This window comes from Neofelis nebulosa, chromosome 14 (genome assembly GCF_028018385.1).
Source record: "Neofelis nebulosa isolate mNeoNeb1 chromosome 14, mNeoNeb1.pri, whole genome shotgun sequence".
In the NCBI taxonomy this organism is placed as follows: domain Eukaryota; kingdom Metazoa; phylum Chordata; class Mammalia; order Carnivora; family Felidae; genus Neofelis; species Neofelis nebulosa.
In genome coordinates, this window is record NC_080795.1 from 13,696,822 (window position 1) to 13,715,221 (window position 18,400).

An 18,400-nucleotide genomic window follows, 5' to 3' on the forward strand; every position below is an offset into this window, starting at 1 on the left:
AGGGCATAGGGCATAAAAGTCAGAGTAAGCCTCATTAAGGAAGTTTTACCTGAGATAACAGAAAGCCTTTTTTGAGGTCAGTGTTTGAAAGGATCTCGAAGACTGATCCTACTCATCTTATAAAATGGAAGTTTCTGCTCTCTGACAACATCTCCCCACTTCTCCCTCTCCACCCCCCAGCCCATAGTAACTACTTTGCAATATGTAAGTATATCAAATCAACACATCATACACATTAAACTCACACAGCGTTACATGCCAATTATATCTCAATAAAGCTGGAAAAAATAAAAACAAATAAAGGGACTTCTTTATAGAGAGTGGACTGGAGGAATGCAGCCAAGTAGGAAAATGACTTGGAGAGGTCATGGAGGGAAGATGGAAAAAGGTAGATGTTGCTAAGGGTATTTAAAAAATAGAATTGCCAAAGCCTGGTGAGCGACTGGGTGTGAACAGTGAGGCATAAAGGAGAGTGAGGGATCAAGGCTGCTAGGTGTCTGATTTAGACAACTGGGTGCATGGTGGTACCATTCACCCAAGAGAGGTGGTACCATTCATCCAAGAGAGGAAATGTCAAGGGAAGAGCAATTTGAGTTTGGCACACAGATGAGTTTTGGGCATGTTGAGACGGAGATTCCTGTGAGCCTCCCAAGGAGAGATATCCAGAAAGAGCTGTGTCTTTGGAACTGGAGCTCAGAAGAGGAGCCAGGATAGAGGTCTGAGAGTTATCAGATTGTAGTTGGCGACTGAAATCATAGGAGTGGGTGATGTCTCCCCAGAAAAATGTGTGCTATGAGAAAAGAAATGATGTAGGAAGGAACCTCAGGAACCATAAATGTGCATTGATCAGAGAAGATCAGTGTCTCAGCCCAGGTTTTATTTCCTAAGAAGCAAAGCTGAAAGTAAAGCTACATGCTACCCTTTATTGGGGGAGAGGGTGTGATAGCAGGGCAGTAAGAATAAAAGAAAAATAGTAGTGAGGAAGAAATGTCAGGAAAGCAAACCCCTGGTGGTACGTTACCCACATGGAACAGCCTAATGTGTAGTCTTGGGGGACATCCCCAGAGAGACCCTGTGGAACTACAAGTCTGTAAGGCTGGGAAAGAATATGCAATTTACCTTCCGGGTCCTTCCAGTTCTTGCTTCTCACTGATCAAAATGTGCCTTTTAGGGTGTTAACTCCCTCAGCCCTTCCAGGCAGCACCTGGGGAAATTAGAGTCTCCATGGGTTCAGTCCGGTCAAGCCTCAGTGCTAGAGCTTGTAGTGCCCTTAGTAATGGATGTGATGTGGGTTTGGTCACAGCTGAATCCATCAGTACCTTTGGGAAACCCTGAGACAGGAAGTCCTGCTAAGAGATGAAACAATGTCATTAGTAGCTGGAATGTTTTAAATGATAGAATGATGTGAGCCTCAATGGATTTTCTTCAGCTACGAATCAGAGCAAGCGACCAATGGCCTGAAACAATTTGGGGTAGTACCCAAACTGGGTCAGGTATATGCCGTGGAGAAACCTGAGAAGGAGTAACAGGAGAAGTGAGAGAAAACAAATAATGCCAAAAATAGCAAGAAAATGCCGTATTTCAAGAATGAGTCATCGGTGTCAAAAGTTTCTGTCAAGTCAAATAAAATAAATGCTGAAGCGTAAATGGATGGATCCCCTGTGCTTCTGATACTTCAGTGTTCCCGTAGGAACCATGCCTTCTCAACTCCTGATTTACTTGGTGTGGGTTGAGTGAACCTCACTCAACTGTTCCCAGTTTAAACAGTGAGTGTGTGACCTCCCTGAGCCCAGGGATGGCCTGTGAGGAAAACAGGACAATGAGAGTCCATGTCAGGAATTTCACTGGAATTCCTGGTAAAGAGCTGGAAGCCTGGACTTTTAAATGCTATGAGAATAAAAGCCTCTTTTTTTTTCTTAAGTCCATTGGAGTTGCTTTTCTGTCATTTGTAAACAAAAGACACCAGATTACTTATTTTAATTTTTAAACAGAAAAATAACCATTAGGTTTAATGACAAAAGTTATTTTTTAATCTAATTTATTGTCAAGTTGACTGACATACAGTGTATACAGTGCTTGGTTTTGAGGGTAGATTCCTGTGATTCATCACTTAACATCCAATACCCAGTGCTCATCCCAACAAGTGCCTCTCCCCACCCCTCCCCCATCAGCCCTCAGTTTGTTCTCTGTATTTAAGAGTCTTTTATTGTTTGCCTCTCACTCTGTCTGAAACTATTTTTCCCCTTCCCTTCCCCCATGGTCTTCTGTTAAGTTTCTCACGTTCCACAAATGAGTGAAAACATATGGTATCTGTCTTTCTCTGACCGACTTATTTCACTCAGCATAATACCTTCCAGTTCCATCCATGTTGCTGCAAATGGCATAATCTCATTCTTTCTCATTGCCAAGTAGTATTCCCTTGTATATATAAACCGCATCTTCTTTATCCATTCAGCAGTTGACAGACATTTAGGCTCATTCCATACTTTGGCTATTGTTGAAAGTGTTGCTATAAACATTGGGGTACATGTGCCCCTATGAATCAGCCCTCCTGGATCCTTTGGATAAATAACTAGTGCTATTACTGGGCTGTAGGGTAGTTCTATTTTTAATTCGTGAGGAACCTCCACACTGTTTTCCAGAGCAGCTGCACCAGTTTGCATTCCCACCAACAGTGCAAGAGAGTTCTCATTTGCCCACATCCTCCCTAGCATCTGCTGTTTCCTGAGTTGTTAACTGTAGCCACTCTGACCGGTGTGAGGTGGTGTCTCAGTGTGATTTTGATTTGTATTTCCCTGATGATGAGTGATGTTGAGCATCTTTTCATGTGTCTGTTGGTCATCTGGATGTCTTCTTTGGAAAAGTGTCTATTCATGTCTTCTTCATGTCTATTCATTTCCTCACTGGATTATTTGTTTTTCAGGTGTTGAGTTTGGTAAGTTCTTTATAGATTTTGGATACTAACCCTTTATCCGATATGTCATTTGCAAATATCTTTTCCCATTCCGTCGGTTGCCTTTTAGTTTTGGTGATTGTTTCCTTTGCAGTGCAGAAGCTTTTTATCTTGATGAGGTCCCAGTAGGTCAGTTTGATTTCCCTTGCCTTCAGAGACGTGTTGAGCAAGAAATTGCTGTGGCTGAGGTCAAAGAAGTTGTTGCCTGTTTTCGCCTCTAGGGTTTTGATGGCTTCCTGTCTCACATTTAGGTCTTCAATCCATTTTGAGTTTACTTTTGTGTATGCTGTAAGAAAGTGGTCTAGTTTCATCTTGTGCACGTTGCTGTAATGAAAAAAGTTATTGATAACTTCAGAGAGTATGGTTTCAGTATGGCAGCCCTGGTAGAATTCAGGGACATTCTTACTCCAGGTGAAGAAGTCACCTTCTTTATGCTTAAAACACAGTTTCACCTACTTGTGAAAGGATGGAGGAAGTCAAACTAAACGTTTAGAGAACCCATGTCAGAAAGCAGAAGGGGCATCTGCAAGCAATCTTGGCATCTTGGCAGCATGTTGTTCTGGACTCCATCTAAGAAAGAGGTATGCTACATCACCCAGGGTAGGGGTGGGGGCTTTTCAGTGTTGCCAGAGCCCAGAGCCCCATTCATTTTAAACAATTGTAAAGTCAGCATGACAACACATAGATTTGATCTTAATTTTCTCTTTTCCTCAAGTACTTAACACTGTTCCAGGTACGTAGTGGGTTTTTATTAAATATAGGTCCATTAAAGATACTCAATATACCAGAACAAGGGGAAGTTCACAGGAGTCACTCGATCTGCGGTTTGACAGAAAACAGTGTCCTGGGGTGCCTGGTGGCTCAGTTGCTTGAACGTCTGACTCTTGATTTCAGTTCAGGTTATGATCCCAGGGTCGTGGGATTGAGCCCTGTGTCAGGCTCTGTGCTGAGCATGGAGCCTGCTTGGGATTCTCTCTCTCTCTCTCTCTCTCTCTCTCTCTCTCTCTCTCTCTCTCTCTCTCTCCCTCCTTCTCTCTCTCTCTCCCTCCCTCTCCCTTTGCCCTTCCCTTGCTTGCAGTCTCTAAATAAATAAACAAGCAAACAAACAGTGTCCTTTTGTCCTTCTGAAGGCCCAGGAAAATTACCATTTGATTCTGACCTCTGGTCATCCTAGTGACTATGGAAGTAGAAATATTTACACCAGTTCTGTGTAGTTCTTCACTTCACCACCGCTCGCGTATTTCCATGGACTCATAGCAATCTGTCACCACAGCCTCAATTTTCCTTCACAGAGTTTCTCACATCCACTCTTTTTTTCCCATTCAAAATATATTACAAAATTTAGATGTGTACTACCTCTGGCTTAGAATAGAATAACACCCCCCCCCCCAAATTGATCTTTGGGCCTCTAGCCATGGTTTGCTCCATCTGCCACCATATATTCTACTACCAGGTGAATAATCCCAAAGTTAATTGAATATCCCGACACCAGTTAAATCATGCAGTGAAAGACCACATTCCAAAATATCTATCAGGGAATTTCACCTATGTATTTGTTTGCTTTTTTATTTATTTATTTTTTCAGAGCACATAGTCTGCCTTTATTACTATTCATTGAATGTGTTTCTGTCTTTTTATCTCTTATTCTTCATGACTTGATTATGAATTCTTTGAGGTTAGCATGTGTTTCAGTCGGTCTCACTTCATGGGTGAGATGAATTAAAGGAAGGGATATTTTCCATGACTGATTTCACACCAACGTACAGCATGTTGGTATTGAGTTCTGGGCTTCCAGTTATCACAAATTAAGGACCAAAGTACGGTGTGTGGGCATTGACCACAAGCTATGTTCAAATGTCTGCCATCCCTGTACTTATTCTTCTCATTATTTCATGGAATTCAGTGTCAGTTCCGATGCAATGTGTTTTTAACATATTTCTAGACATATAGAAAATATAAGGTTGGTATAAGCACACTGAGGATGTTATGGAAAAATGATACTTTGTGATTTTATACTGGCTGAAGCAGTATTTTCTCTATATGAAAAATCGTCATTGTCTTTCAATTGCAACAAGATTTTCTAACAAAAATGCTTTTATTTCCTTTTAATATCTTTAATATAGGTTCTCTTTATTTTAGTTGGGGTTTAATTGGCATATAACTTTCTATTAATTTCAGGTATTCTATAATTTTTGTTATAAGAACCTTTAAGATTTACTCTTAGCAATTTTCAAATATGCAATACAGTATATAACTGTATACAATATATAACTACAGACATATAACTGGTCACCATGCTGTACATTACATCCCTGTGACTTACTTATTTTATAACTGAAAGTTTGTACCTTTTGTTCCCCTTCATCCATTTCACCCACCTCATTACCCCCTTCCTCTGGCAACCACTTATCTATTGTCTATCTATATCTATGAGCTTAGCATTTTTTGGTTTGTTTTGTTTTTATTTGATTTCAGTTTTGTATGTGGGTTTTTGTTTTTGTTTTTGTTTTTAGATTCCCCATACAAGTGAAATCATACAGTATTTATCTTTCTCTCTCAAAATTATTTCACCTCACATAATGCTCTCAAGATCCATCCATGTTGCCACAAATGGCAAGATGCCAATCTTTTTTAATGGCTGGGTAATTATTCCATTTGACATCTGCTTTATCCATTCATACATCTATGGACATTTCAGTTGTTTCCATATCTTGACTATTGTAAATAATGCTGCAGTGAACATGGGGGTTCATATATCCATTTGAATTAGTGTTTTCAATTTTTTCAGATAAATACCCCAAAGTGGAATTGCTGGATCATATATTGTTGTTCTGTTTTTAATTTTTTGAGGACCTCCACACTCTTCCCATGGTGACTGCACCAATTCATGTTCCCACCAACAGTACACAAAAGTTCCTTTTTTTCCCCACATTTTCACCAACACTTGTCATTTCTTGTCATTTTGATGATACCCATTCTAACAGGTGTGAGGTGCTATCTCACTAGGGTTTTGATTTGCATTTTCTTGATAACCATTAGGGATGGTGAGCATTTTGTCATGTGTCTGTTGGCCATTTCTATGACTCTTTTGGAAAAATGTCTATTCAGATCCTGTGCTCATTCTTTAATTAGAATGTTTATTGTGTGTTTGCTTTGTTTTGTTTTTGTTTGTTTTTGTTTCGCTGTTGAGTTGTATGAGTTCTTTATATATTTTGGATATTAAACCCTTATTGGATATATGACTTACAAATATTTTCTCCTATTGAGTAGGTTGCCTTTTTATTTTTATTGATGATTTCTTTTGCTATGTGTTTGATGTAATTCCACTTGTTTATTTTTGCTTTTCTTGCCTTTGCTTTGGAGTCAGATCCAAAAAAAATGGTTGATGATGTCAAGGAGCTGACAACCTATGTTTGTTTCTAGGAATTTTATGGTTTCACATCTTATATTGAAAGCTTTAGTCCATTTTGAGTTAATTTTTGTGTATGGTATAAAATAGTAATCTAGATTCATTCTTTTGCATATGGCTGTCTAGGTTTACCAACACCATTTATTAAAGAGAGTTTTTTCCCCTTTGTATTATGTGCTTTCCTCTTTTGTCATAGATGAATTGCCCATATGTGCATGGATTTATTTATGGGCACTCTGTTCTGTTCCATTGATCTGTCGGTCTGTTTTTATGCCAATGCCATATTGCTTTGATTACTATAGCTTTCTGTCATAATTTGAAATCAGGGAGCATGATGCTTCCAACTTTGTTCTTCTTTCCAAGATTGCTTTGGCTATTTGGGGTCTTTTGTGATTCCACACAAGTTCTGGGATTATTTATTCTATTTTTATGAAAAATGCCACTTGGATTTTTTTTTTAAGTTTGTTTATTTATTCTGGAGGGGGATGCAGCGAGAGAATTCCAAACAGTCTTTGTACTGTCAGCACAAAGCCCAGCGCAGGACTCGAACTCACAAACAGTGAGATGACCTGATCTGAAATTCAGAGTTGAACGCTTAACCGGCTGGAACACCCAGGCACCCCAAATGCCATTGGAATTTTGATAGAGATTGCATTGAATCTGTAGGTTACTTTGAGTGGTATACACATTTAAACAATATTAATTATTTCAATTCATGAGCTATCTTCATTTACTTCTGTCATCTTGAATTTTCTATTATCAATGTCTGATAGTTTTATAGGTCTTTCACCTCCTTGGTTAAATTTATTCCTAGTATTTTATAATTTTTGATGCAATTGTAAATGAGGTTTTTTCTTCATTTCTTTTTCTGACAGCTTGTTGGGTGTAGAATAGGTTTTTGTGTTGATTTTGTATCCTGTAGTTTTTACTGAATTCAGTTATTATTTCTAACAGTTTTTTGTGAAGTCATTAGGGTTTTCTACATATCATGTTGCCTGCAAAATAGTGACAGTTTCATTTATTCCTTTTCAGTTTAGATGACTTTGATTTCTTTTTCTTGCCTTAATACTGTGGTTAGGCCTCCCAATACTATGTTGAATAAAAGTGGTGACAGTAGACGCCCTTGTCTTGTTCTTAACTTTTAAGGAAAAGCTTCCAGCTTTTCACTGTTGAGTATGATGTTAGCTGTGAGCTTGTCATATATGACCTTTATTATTTTGAGTTACATTCCCTCTATGCTTACTTTATTAAGAGCTTTTATTATAAATGGATGCTAAATTTTATCAAATGCTTTCTGCCTCTATTGAAATGGCCGTATGATTTTGACCCTTCATTTTGCTAATGTGATGTATCACATTGATTGACTTGCAGATGTTGAACCATCCTTGCATCCCTGGACTAAATCCCACTTGATCAAAGTGTATGATCCTTTTAATGTGTTGTTGAGTTTGGTTTACTAAGATTTGTTAAACGATTTTTGCATCCATGTTCGTCAGGGATATTGGCCAGTAATTTTCTTTTCTTGTGGTGTCTTTGTCTGGTTTTGGTACCAGGGTAATGCTGGCCTTGTAAAATAAGTTTGGAAGCATTTCCTCTCTTCAATTTTTGGAGGAGTTTCCAAAGGATTGGTATTAATTCTTTTTTTAATGATTTTAGAATTTACTAGGGAAGCCATCTGGTCCTAACAGGAATGCTTTGTTTTAATCTTTCACAGGCTCTTAATTAAACCTTTCAAACTGTCTTAAAGATTCAAAGAATACCTAAAAGCTGTGTATTTTTAAATAAACCTTCTTTTGAATATAATCCTGGGTTCTCACAGTACCTGCAAAAACCAAAACATCTGTTTTGAAAGGGAAAGAGAATGCGTTGCAAGATTATTCCCTACTGGGAAAAGTGGATTTTTTTTTTAAGAATAACACTGATACATCTTTTTGTATTCAACCTATAATTTAATTTTTGCACATTTTGTATTCGTATTTGCATGATAAAAAAGGTATCACATCTTTTTTTAAAGTGCCTCTTTATGGTTGAATTGCTAAAGAGAGACACGCAAGGAATCAAAGAAGAATAACAATTTTCAAGTCTCATATTGGAATGATTTGCATAACTCTCTAATATTCACCTCATTAAGTCTCATTAGCAAATGACTTCTCCCTTGTGGAAGGTGTGGGAGAAATCTTACTTGGAAATTTTTATGGAAGCTCAATAATGTCATTCAATACTTTATGTAGAATTATTTCCATCTAGAACTTTTGGCCTTCAATATTTAAGAAATCATCCCAACTATCTTTTAAGAGAAGTTAGAATTTAGACCAGTCAATTTAGTACACAAAGGATCTCCTCATATTAACTAGCCATACTGCAGCTTAGCCAAAGCACTGCCAGACAGGTGGGACCAATCATTTGTTTGCAGAAGAAACCTACCATTTTTTAGAAGAAGAAGAAAAGCCTCTTATTCTCAAAACATTAGAACAAAGACAAAGCATGAAAAATATCTACTCTCCTCTTCACTGAGACACTCAGCAAAAACTGTTTCTGAGGAGGTTTTAAAGATGCAGATTCATTGGAGTAAATCTGAGATATGCCAATCCACTTAATGTTGGTTAGAATCCCTGTAGCATAATGGTGTGGGTGGTTGAGTATTACAACTACCATTTTTTAAAGTAATTTCTGCCAGAGCTCTTCTAAGCACTATACGTTTAATTACCTAAACAACTCTTTTAGGTAAACAAACTTATTTTTGTTCCCTTTTACCAAGAAGGAAACAACTATAGATAACTTAAAGAAGTTGCTTGTGGTCCTCCACTAGGAAGTGTCAGAGTCAGGTCAAACCTTGGCTCTGATACTCAAAGTATGTTCATTTATAAAGAGATGCAAAGAAACAGAGCCCAGGAAGACCGGAATGTGGTATTCTTTTTATCACATTAAACCACGTTCCCTCTTGCCATTATGAATTTGTATCTAGGGTAATAGTCCCATTTGGGGGTTGTTATGGGATTATTTTATGTGTTAGGGTCTGTATTAGTTAGCTCAGGCTGCCATAACAAAATACCATATACTAGGTATAGTAAACAACAGAAATTTATTTTCTCCCAGTTCTGGAGGCTGGAAGTCTAAGGTCAAGGTGTCAGCATTGTTGGGTTCTGATGAGAGCTTTCATGCTGTGTCCTCACATGACAGATAGACAGCAAGCTCTGTGGTGTCTATTCTTATATGAATACTAATCTCATCATAAGACCTCCATCTCATGACCTCATCTAAATATAATAGTCCCCCAAAGGCCCCACCTCAAAATACTATCACTAATCCAGGTTTGGGGGTTAAAAATGGGAAAAAACCTAGATATTTACTTCAAGGAAATAAAAATGTAAGGGGATACATAAGCAAGTTATGACAACCTTATAGATTGTAAAATAAAGAAATATGCAAGGTATCCTGAAAACACCAAGGAAGATGCAATTAATTTTGTCTGGGACTCAGGGGAAGGATGGCTTCAAAGCAACTTTTACAAAAGAAGAGATCGAACTGAATCTGGAAGTGTGTGTGGTTGGCTAATGTTACAGAGGGGTCCATCAGCCCTACTATTCCACTCAAGTAGGCTGGAGTTTGATCTGTTACCTCTATGATCAAGGTATACAGTTCAGTGTTCCTTTATGAGAATTATTATGTCCCAGGTTGAGAACACATACAAACCAAATCAATCACTCTTCCTACAAGTTCCAAATTGACAAGCCCTCACTATGGCCTCAGTGTTCATATCATTGTTCTGATCTCTCCCTCTAATCATGATCAAACATCAAAGGGATATCATATACTTAAAGGGATATCATATACTTAATTTTTTTAAATGTTTATTTACTTTTTGAGAGACAGAGAGACAGAACACGAGTGGGGGAGGAACAGAGAGGGAGACACAGAATCCGAACAGGTTCCAGGCTCTGAGCTGTCAGCACAGAGTCCAGTGCAGGGCTCAAACTCACGGACCACAAGATTATGACCTGAGCGGAAGTCAGACGCATAACCAAATGAGCCACCCAGGCACTCCAGAAAGTCTTTAAAATGAAGGAGAGTGACCAAAACAAAACAAAAATAAACTTAGAAGAACATAGACTGTGCCTCCCACCAAAAAAAAAAAAAAAAAAGTAAACAAAAGGGAGAAAAACCCTATTATTAATATTCTAAGAGAAATAAAAAAAAAGATTTTGCCACACCAAAATGGGACCAGAATGCTTAAAATATTGCAGAAAACAAAACTACATTCTTGGAAATTAAAATCTTTATAGCATAAATAAAGAAGCCAATAACAATGTATAAATTTCTTCTCTGTAAAGAAGAACAGAAGGGAAAGAAAAGATACAGTTAGAAGAATAGTTTAAATCCACTCCCAACATCAAAATAATAGGGGTTTGAGAAGAGAGGAGGGAGAAATCAATGAAACAATTCAAGAATAAATCCTAGGGCAGTAGCACCTGAGTCAGCCTGAACATCAGCAGTGCCTAAGATGTATCCACAATAAGGCCCATTCCTGAAATTTCAGAGCAGTTGGGTACAATGAGAAGATGCCATAAGCTTCTACAGAAAAAAAAAGCATGTGCCAAATACAAAACATCAAAAATTAGGATGGCTTTATATTTTTGCAGGCTCAGTGAAGGCTGGAGGACAATGGAGAAAAAAGCTCTGAAATGGAAAATTAGAGGGAAAATTCTTTCCTACTTAAAATATAGACCAAGCCAGGGGCACCTGTGCAGCTCAGTTTGGTTAAGCATCTGACTCTCGATTTTGGCTTGGGTCCTGAGCTCACAGTTTGTGAGTTTGAGCCCCACGTCAAGCTCTGTGCTGACAGCACGGTGCCTTCTTGGGATTCTCTCTCTTCTTCTCTCTCTCTCTCTGCCCCTCCCCAGTTCATGTTTGTTCTCTCTCTCTCAAAATAAGTAAAAACTTTTAAAAATGATCTAAAAAATATAGACCAAGCCACACTACCAATCAAGCAAGAGTATATAATAAAGACATTTTTGGACAAGCAGTATCTGCAAACATTAATCACACACACACACACACACACACACACACACACACACACCACATGCACACACTCACTTTTCCTCGTAAAATACCAGATGATTTGTTCCACCCAACAAGACAACAAACAAAAACGAAAATGAAAAGGAGGAACTCATAAGAAATCAGAAATAGGATCTTTCAAACTGAAGAGCAGTAATGAGAACTCCCTGAGTTATGAAGAAAGATCCCAGGGTGATTAGTGCTCTCGGGCTTAGTGCAGGTGGACGCAGGGATGGAAGCACACAGCCACCGGCAGCTAAAATTCTATACTATGTCTACAGTCACTCTTTTCTGCAAGGTCCAGCTATGGCATAAATAAACTTGGAGAGGCAGGTGCTGGCGGTAGGGAGGGGTGGTAAGAATCAGTATGAGGAGGTAAACAGATGGACGTAAGGCTATGATGACAAGTCAGCATCGGTCAGGGAGGGGATGGGGTGAGTCTGAGCCATAAAGGATCCAGGGATTTGCCTCCTCTGCTTCAGCCAGAACAAGTCCACTTCCATCTCTTGGACATATTTAAATATAGATGAAGGAACATTTTCTGGCAAAAAAAAATTTGACAATCACTACTCTAAATCATAGGTGGTCCTTGAAGTATTTTAGGCGGGTGGGTGATATAATCAGATTTGAATTTTAGAAATACAGCTTTGGCTTCAGGGTACAGAATAGATGAGAGGGAAGAAACACAAAAGAGACCATTTAGAGGTTGCAGTGGAACAAGCAAAGTGGTTAAAGAGTTACAATAAGGATAGACAAGGAAGAAATGACAGAATGTATCTTTATTTTTAAAAAGTAGGCAGAATCAAGATAGAACTTGGTGAGACTGGGTGTGAGAGAATGACAATGGCACTCAGATTTCTAGCTTAGACTATTGTGTCGATGGTGATCTGTCTTCCAGAATACAAAGAAAATACAGGAGAAAGAGCTCAGAGAGAAAGATGAAGATGTCCAATTTGGATGTGAAGCATCTGAACAGAGATGTCTAGTAGGTAGCAGGATATATGTATGGGTTTAGGATGGAAATAGGTGCATATTTTGGCATCCTGAACAATAGGGGTTTGTAAACATGGGTATGAAAGAGATCACCCCAGCCCCGTGAAGAATGTATAAAGTGAGAACGGAGAGACGTAAACTTGTGGTGGATCATGAGCAGATATGGCTCATGGGAAGTCAGGAACACTGAAATAATTGCCAAGTTGGAAAAATTGTGTTGGAAATAAAGCAAGCCCCACTTACTTTGAATCTGCAAATAAAATTAAACAGAACTCATCTGCTCTGGCCAACTCTCATGGGCCCTATCTACCAGAGAGACCAGAGGGACAGCTCCAAGGAGATGGACCTCAGAGAGGACAAGGCAGCTGAGAGAAGAGGTGACCGAAACTGCGTTCCCTGAGCAGTAGGCTTGCTGTCAGGAAAAACCTGTCTGGGGCTGATTTTGCTACCATTCTGAACCACATCTACCATTGATTCCCCATTACACCCCCTATTTTTCAATTTGGAAAATCTGATTCAGGAACTTGTTTAGATCTCAGCCTTGAAAATTGGCATAGATTTTTAAGCATGAGAATATTTTTGTGGCTTACAGATTTTCAGCAGCTATTATTTTATACATCAGGAAACATTTAGCAAACTAAAGAAACAAAAAAAGGGAGGTGGATAAAATTATAGGATCCTATGTTGGGGGTTATTTGTGGCTTAGGGCAATGAGCCTCATAAATTAGATTACAAAACACTTTGTAATTTGCATTTGTGTTTAAAAATTGTACTTCCCCAAAGCATAAGTTATTTTAGGCTTTGAATTTCCGAATTGGAATAACTGTTTTTGATTTTTCATGGTTACTCTAAAATGTCTAATTCTAACCACCTCCCTAATCCCCAAACTAAATATAGTTCTCATTCATTATTCCTATCAGCTCTTTTGTAACCACGGCCCCTACCAATTTTTCTCTTATTTTAAAGTGAAGCCTTAACAGTGTTCTGTATTTCTGAGGTTGCCTCCAGCTAAGACTCTTCAGGGCAGATAAAGAAACCTATAAGTAAAGAAAGATCAGGGAAGTCACTAGTAAATTAACATGTTACCAAAATAACTGAAGATTTTGTTAAAAATCCATTTGTATAAGTGAATTTTTTTAATACAAGGGTATTCTTTGTGTTTTCTAATCTCAAGCGTTAGGAAAGTCAATATGCAGTAGATCAAGTTCTTGCTTTCCTTGTTTTTGGCTATTTTGTTCTGGCTAGAAACAGTATCTAAAACATTTCAACTTTCATACTGTTTTAAAGGGCTGCTTACATATGGAAGGCTGTCTTTTGAAATAGCTATCTAAGCATGTCTGAAGTTGCTAGTATATATCAGCCGATCAGAAGAGTTGTGTAAATATTTCATAGGTATATAATGAAACCTTTTAAGATGTCAGAATCCATTTTAGAAACTGAAATAATATAGTATTATGTGTATTGAATTATATTCACTTTAACAGACTAGTTGGTCAATATCTGCATTTAATTATATTCATTTGGGTGCATTTTACATATGCATTATATAAGAAGAAAAGCATGCCCGCTCTGTGCCCATGGCCAATTGTCAGAACAGGAAACCAGGACTCCCACACATAAGCAAGTAATCCTCTCTCATCTTTTGTGTTGAAAGTCTATCCCCTCATTGTTCATTTCTCCTTTTAGAAAGCTGAAACAAGAAAAAGAGTACACCGTCTTAGTTTCCATGTTGCAGGAGCTTTATGTGGCTCATCATTCTATCTGCAGTGCCTAAAATAGTCCCCCCACACAATGAGCTCTCAGTATGTACTTGCTGACTGAATGAATGGTGCCAACTGTGTGTGCATTCTATACAATATTCAGTGGCTACGGTACAGAGGGAAGAGTCCTGCATGTGGAAACAGGAGCACTGAAATCGGTTCCGTATCCTGCCCCTTCTGGGGTGACCTCGGCCAAGTCTGTATCTCAGAGTTTGGGGTTCCTCCTTTGAGAAATGGGGATAAAGCAATCTTACCCTGTCCTTCAGCATTCAGTGGAACAAATGGAGAAAACTCTGTAAACATCCAAATAACCAAAAGAACAAAAGAAATCAGGAGGACAGAAGCCAAAGCAGATCTCTTGCTTTATCTTAGCAGTCCATGTGCCTCTTTGTTTACAGTCCTCTTTTAATTATTTGCATTAATGAAGGGCAGCCAAGGCATGAATAATCCCTAGCACTTCTGTTTGCCTTTGGAATTAAATTTGAATGTGTTCTGTGTACATTTCGAAAGTGTCTTCTGACAAAATCATGAAATCACGCTGTGAAGATCCTGTTCCGTGGCATTGGCTTGGGGGTCAACTTGTGACAGTCTATCTCCTGTGCATTAACAGATGCTTATCAGATCCCCAGTAACAGTTGTGAGGTGAATGTCATAAACATAACGTATTGTCCTGTGGGGAAAATTGAATTTGGTGGTGAGAATGTCGTACAAGCTTCTTGAGTAAACTTTGGAAACAGTCATTTTGTGTATTTGTTTGCTTTACGTGGGAAGAAATTAGTTGGGTTTATCATTGAGGAACTGAGGCAATGGATGTTCAAAGTTCTAATTTATCACCGCTTGGCATATTATATGTAAATGAACCTTACCCATTCAGATAATTTGATGGTACACTCTTGAATAAATGAATATATCACACCATGAAGATACTGAGTCTTTAAAATAAGTACTGTATTCATAACTTCCCTTCCACTCAGTGATTTATCATCGATAAAACATGAGTTTCTGAAATAGTGTTGAAATAATTTATTTGTTTTCTAGTCTATGCATTTGTTGATCTGGATAGTAATTTTATCCTCCCTCTGCAGCAATTGGCTGGTAAACTATTCCTTGCAACTTCAGGAAGTGAAGTATTACCTACTCATTTCTCTCCCTTATGCCTACAAGCTACACTGTAATTCTAACCTGTCCTACTTTGCTATGGATATATTTTTAAGTGTCAGAATGGTCTGCATATTTACACTGGAGTGTATATCTGGGATGCAGGGGTTATTCAAGGCTCTTGAAATGGAGCAGTGATGAGAAGAAAAAAGTGACTAAAAAGTGAGGGGCTCAACCCACTTGGAAGGCATATCCTTGTAGCCCCTCCTCAACATGGAATTCTTCATTTTCGACCCTCCAAGTGGCCATCCAATTAGAAATCATTCATATCTCCATGGAATCCCTTTGACACTGGGCTTGACTATCCCAAGGTCACAAAGTTAAACTGGTACCACAGCCAAGAGGTAACACAAGGGATACACATTCCACTCCATCCCCTGGTATCTACTGAGCCAGCTTCTGAGAGACTTACTTGGGTTTGTCTCTCCCATCCTCATGAGCAGCACTGACCAGCTCCATAAGGACCCATCTTCATGCTGCATTTTCTGTAACAGTAGAGGCCACCGTGAGACTTCAGATCCTGGCTCCAGCACTTACCAGCCGTGCATCAGGATAATTATAGGTAACTTGTGATGCTTTGGAAGGATTAAATAGATGAGACATGAGAAATACCTTAGGGCCCTGCATGTATTAGACTCTCAAGTTTTTAATAAATAAATGTGACTGTCAGGTACATTGCACCTCTGCTTTTGCTGGCACTGTGACGACAAAGAATTATGAGACTAAGGTGCTTCAACATGGTCTGTTATGCTGGATGGAGACAGCAGACTGCTTCATTGTCATTCTGTAATCTATTGAGTCCGTGCTGATTTCTGATGTAAAGGTCAGAATAGATTTGGCCACCCGGTGGGCTGTACCCTCTCTGGCTGGCCAGACGCCTCGGGGGACGTCTGCCTGCTTAGCTGAACTGGAGCCAGTCCTGACGTGGTGTCATGGTTTAGGCGCAACATGGTTTCCTGGATGGGGCACAGGAGCAGGATTCATGGGACCTGGGCTTTCTGCCAGGTCCCAGCACTAATTTGGCAACTGATGTTGGGCAAACCACTTTCCTTCTCTTCTTTCTATTAAAGGAAGATAATTGATCTTATGGCCATACCTCACAGAGATATAGTGAAGACTAATGTAGGATATTGGGATCAGATTAGGAAGGAAACACCACAGAACACACAATTAGTTTTATAATCTATAATTAAGTATACGGAGAGTAAGGAAATAGCCACATGTGAATTATACATTTAAAAGTAGACCTTGCTTTTTTGTTTATTCCTTTCTAAGAAAACTGAAGACCCTATATGCTTGATCTGACATTAGTACAGATGATGGCCTGGAAGACCCCACTGAATGATATTATGGAGGTTTCAATGCATCAGGCAGATATAATACCAAAGCTGCTAGTGAAATGATTAATGGTAGATCATACAGCCCAGGAGAAAAGGCAAGATGTGATCAGTTGTTGTTGATTTACGAAGAAAAGAAATCTATCACAGATACTTAGAGATTGAAGGTTCAGGGTCTTGAGCCCATTTTGGATATGGGCATGCAATGGACAGTAGTCAAGAATCATTTAAACACAGCTGTGCAGAACATCTCTTGAAGTTCTCCTCCACATCCTCCATGTCCATGCCACTCAGCCAAAGGATGAAGAAGGATGACGTACAGAGTGAGAGACATGCCTGGCCAGTCAACCTGGGTGGGGTGCTGTCCACTGGACCCTCTGGGCATCAGGACACTATCCTCTCCCTGGTTATGCAACCTCTCCCCACCCCCTTCTACCAAGGGAACATCCTCACTCAACACTTCAGAATAGCATGGGTTGATGGGCATGAAGTATTTCCAGCACCCTCCGAGTGCATCTCCAGATACACAGGCACAGGCAATTTAAGAAAGCTGGCACTCCAAAATTCAGGATCCTGACACAAACACACTTACATTATTCAGTTAGTTGAAAGCACATTCAGAGCACAGATACCCTGTTTCAGGCCCATTAGCTGTAGTCCCAGGGTCAGTAAGCTCATGCTGCCGTCTGGACCTTTGGCTGTTTTCTGTCTCTCCACCCCTTCCCAGTCAGGCGTGACTGTCCTTGGGCCATCACGAATGCTGGGGACCGTGATGCCCTTTTCTGTTTGAGCATCAGGCCACCACTTGGTTTCTGGCTGAAGCTGCTCTTTTCACAGCCCCTGGACTTCCAAGTTGACAGGTCACAATTTAACACACTGGATTCATAAAAACCAATAAAATAGAACCTTTTTTCTGGCTGACCTACTCCTGCTTACCAGCCTCTACTTTCCGGGGCTGGGCCAGGAAGGTGGGGGAGATGTCTACATAGCAGTCCCCAGTTAGTTTTAGTCTAGATCATGTCTGTTGGGTAAACAATCCATCAAAGTGATTCGCTCCTAACAGACCTGCTCCTCCCCACTCTCCCCCGCACCTCCCCCACATGGTGGCTGGCTTCCCAGGAGTGGGAGCTTCCCATCCCCCTGTTGTCAGGATGGGGGAAGGGATCTTGGCCTCACGGGAGGCCTCACCAGAGAGGCCTGGTCCCCCTGCAGCGGCTGGTCCTGGCTATCCTCTGGCTGATCTCTGCTGAGATGAGGCGGATGCATTCTTAACTGTAGAGTCGGCCTGTGTTTCTGCTCGGGCCTTGGCTGGTGTCTCTCCCAGTGTGTTCGCTCAGTCAGGCCATGCTCCTGGGGAGCCCAGCACCCCGCGGCTGAACGAGCCTATCTCGAGCCAGGTCATTTGTACATCCTGAGAGGCCCATCCATCAGTACTTGGCATTCAGCATCACTTAGCCCATGCCAAAATGAACCCCTCTGAGGATGGCCAGCTCTCATGGCCATTCCTTACTCCATAGGAAACAGTAATCTCTGGTCTGTTCTGTTCTACACAAGAGCCCAGGCTGGCTGAGGGGCACTGACCCGGCCCCCTTCCTGCCCAGGTGCCCTGAGCTACCATATTTGCTTCTTGTGGTTACTCGAAATCGTAGCCTTGCCCTCAGTGTCTCCAGACAGTCCAAAACTATGAACAAAAGCATCTCAACTCAGACTTGCTATCAACATTCTCATC

The 18,400-nt window shown here is 39.9% G+C and overlaps 1 protein-coding gene across 1 annotated transcript in view; it reads left to right on the forward strand.

Annotated features, from left to right (window-relative positions):
• The window catches only part of NKAIN3 (sodium/potassium transporting ATPase interacting 3), a 613,223-nt gene that overhangs the window by 376,602 nt on the left and 218,221 nt on the right, over positions 1–18,400 (forward strand). The window contains exon 6 of the mRNA XM_058698945.1: positions 12,322–12,408. Within this exon, the coding sequence (XP_058554928.1) occupies positions 12,322–12,408 (87 nt within the window). The remainder of the gene's footprint in view (positions 1–12,321; positions 12,409–18,400) is intronic.